The sequence below is a fragment of the Lucilia cuprina genome, unplaced genomic scaffold, assembly GCF_022045245.1.
Source record: "Lucilia cuprina isolate Lc7/37 unplaced genomic scaffold, ASM2204524v1 Scaffold_2150, whole genome shotgun sequence".
NCBI classification, from domain to species: Eukaryota; Metazoa; Arthropoda; class Insecta; order Diptera; family Calliphoridae; genus Lucilia; species Lucilia cuprina.
In genome coordinates, this window is record NW_025807097.1 from 1 (window position 1) to 1,573 (window position 1,573).

At 36.2% G+C, this 1,573-nt stretch overlaps 1 protein-coding gene across 1 annotated transcript; it reads left to right on the forward strand.

Moving 5' to 3' along the window:
• Positions 1-531: 531 nt before the first annotated feature.
• On the forward strand, positions 532-1,570 carry LOC111688693 (DBF4-type zinc finger-containing protein 2 homolog; the record flags this gene model as incomplete). Its single annotated transcript, XM_046955942.1, has 3 exons — positions 532-639; positions 695-808; positions 931-1,570. Coding segments are annotated over exons 2-3 (727 nt in total), but the record flags the coding sequence as incomplete, so codon positions are not given.
• Between the last annotated feature and the right edge of the window lie 3 nt (positions 1,571-1,573).

Sequence of the window (1,573 nt, forward strand, 5' to 3'; positions counted from 1 at the left end):
TATAGACTAGACTATAGACTAGACTAAAGAGTAGACTATAGACTAGACTATAGACTAGACTATAGACTAGACTATAGACTAGACTATACACTATCCAATAGATAAGTCTTTAGACTAGACTGTAAACCAGACTATAAACTAGGCTATAAATAGACTATAGACTAGACTAAAGACTTGACTGTAGACTATACTATAAATATTATTCTAGACTAGACTTAAGACTGGACTAAAGACTAAGCAAAAGCCCATACTATAGACTAGGCTATACATAGACTAGACTGTAGACAAAGCTATAAATATGACTCTAGACTAGACTTTACACTAGACCATATACTACATATCTTGCCTATAGACTTTAGGCAAGAATGAACTATTGAGAACTAAATTATAGACTAGACAATAATCAAAGAAATATTATTAATACCTACTTGTTCCAATTTAAACCCACTTTACGTTAATCGGTTTAATAATTTCTCATAAACATTGATATTTTAATAATTTTACAAAAAAAAATGTCATAAAATTTTTCACAAAAAATTTATTAATTTCCCAAATTTTATTAAGCCAACAAGCTGTATTTTTCAAATCAAAATTTTTAGTTAAAAAAAATCTTTATTTAAAAAAAATCTTTCTTAAAAAGTGAGTATTTCATAAAGTATTCGAATCCATTCCATTATGTATGTTAAAATTGCAGAATACTAAAAAAAATACAAAATTCAAAATGTGTGACCCATGCTGCCCTCCTTGTGGACCTTGCCCACCATGTGGACCCTGCAGTCCCTGTGATCCCTGCTGCGCACCATTCGAGGTAAGTGAACAGATATCAATTGTTACATAAGATTTATGTAAAAACATCATCTCCTTCTCGTTACTTATGATTTAAATTCGAATAACTCTATGATGCTAATACTATTTTCGGATGCTGTATAGTGTTCTCCAAAATGTTATAATGGTGCCCAATTAGATGCTATTCCCCAATGTGCCCCACGCATACCACCGCCATTACCCAAATGTATAACGGTGCAACAGCCTCCGCGTTTGATTTGTAAAAAGCGTGTAGTTTTTACCGAAAAAGTTATACCAGAACCTATGGTCGTTAATCGTTGTCGCCAAATAACTATACCCAAAGTAGTCGATACTACGAGAGTTATTAAAGTGCCCAAGTTGACATGGGTCTCGCAAATGGTGCGAGAACCTAGAGTCATATATTATCCCTCGATGATACCAGATCCCTACGTTGTTTGTTATCCAAAACGTATTTGCGAACCACGAGAAGTTTGTCAATCAATATTATGTCAGCCTAAACCGCAGACTTTAGATGTGCCACCTCCCAGAGAATATTGTTGTTTTCCAACCGGTCCGATTAATTATAAACCCAGTGCTGCTTGTCCTCCCTGTCCCATTGGACCTAATACACCGTGTGGTCCTTGTGGTCCCTTACCATGTTTTTCGACCAGCCAATATCCCTTGTGTGAGCCATGTGGTCCTTGTGGACCTTGCGGCCCCTGTGGTCCTTGTGTTCCCAATTGTGGACCTTGTGGCATGACCATGCCTTCTGGACCCTATGTTCCTA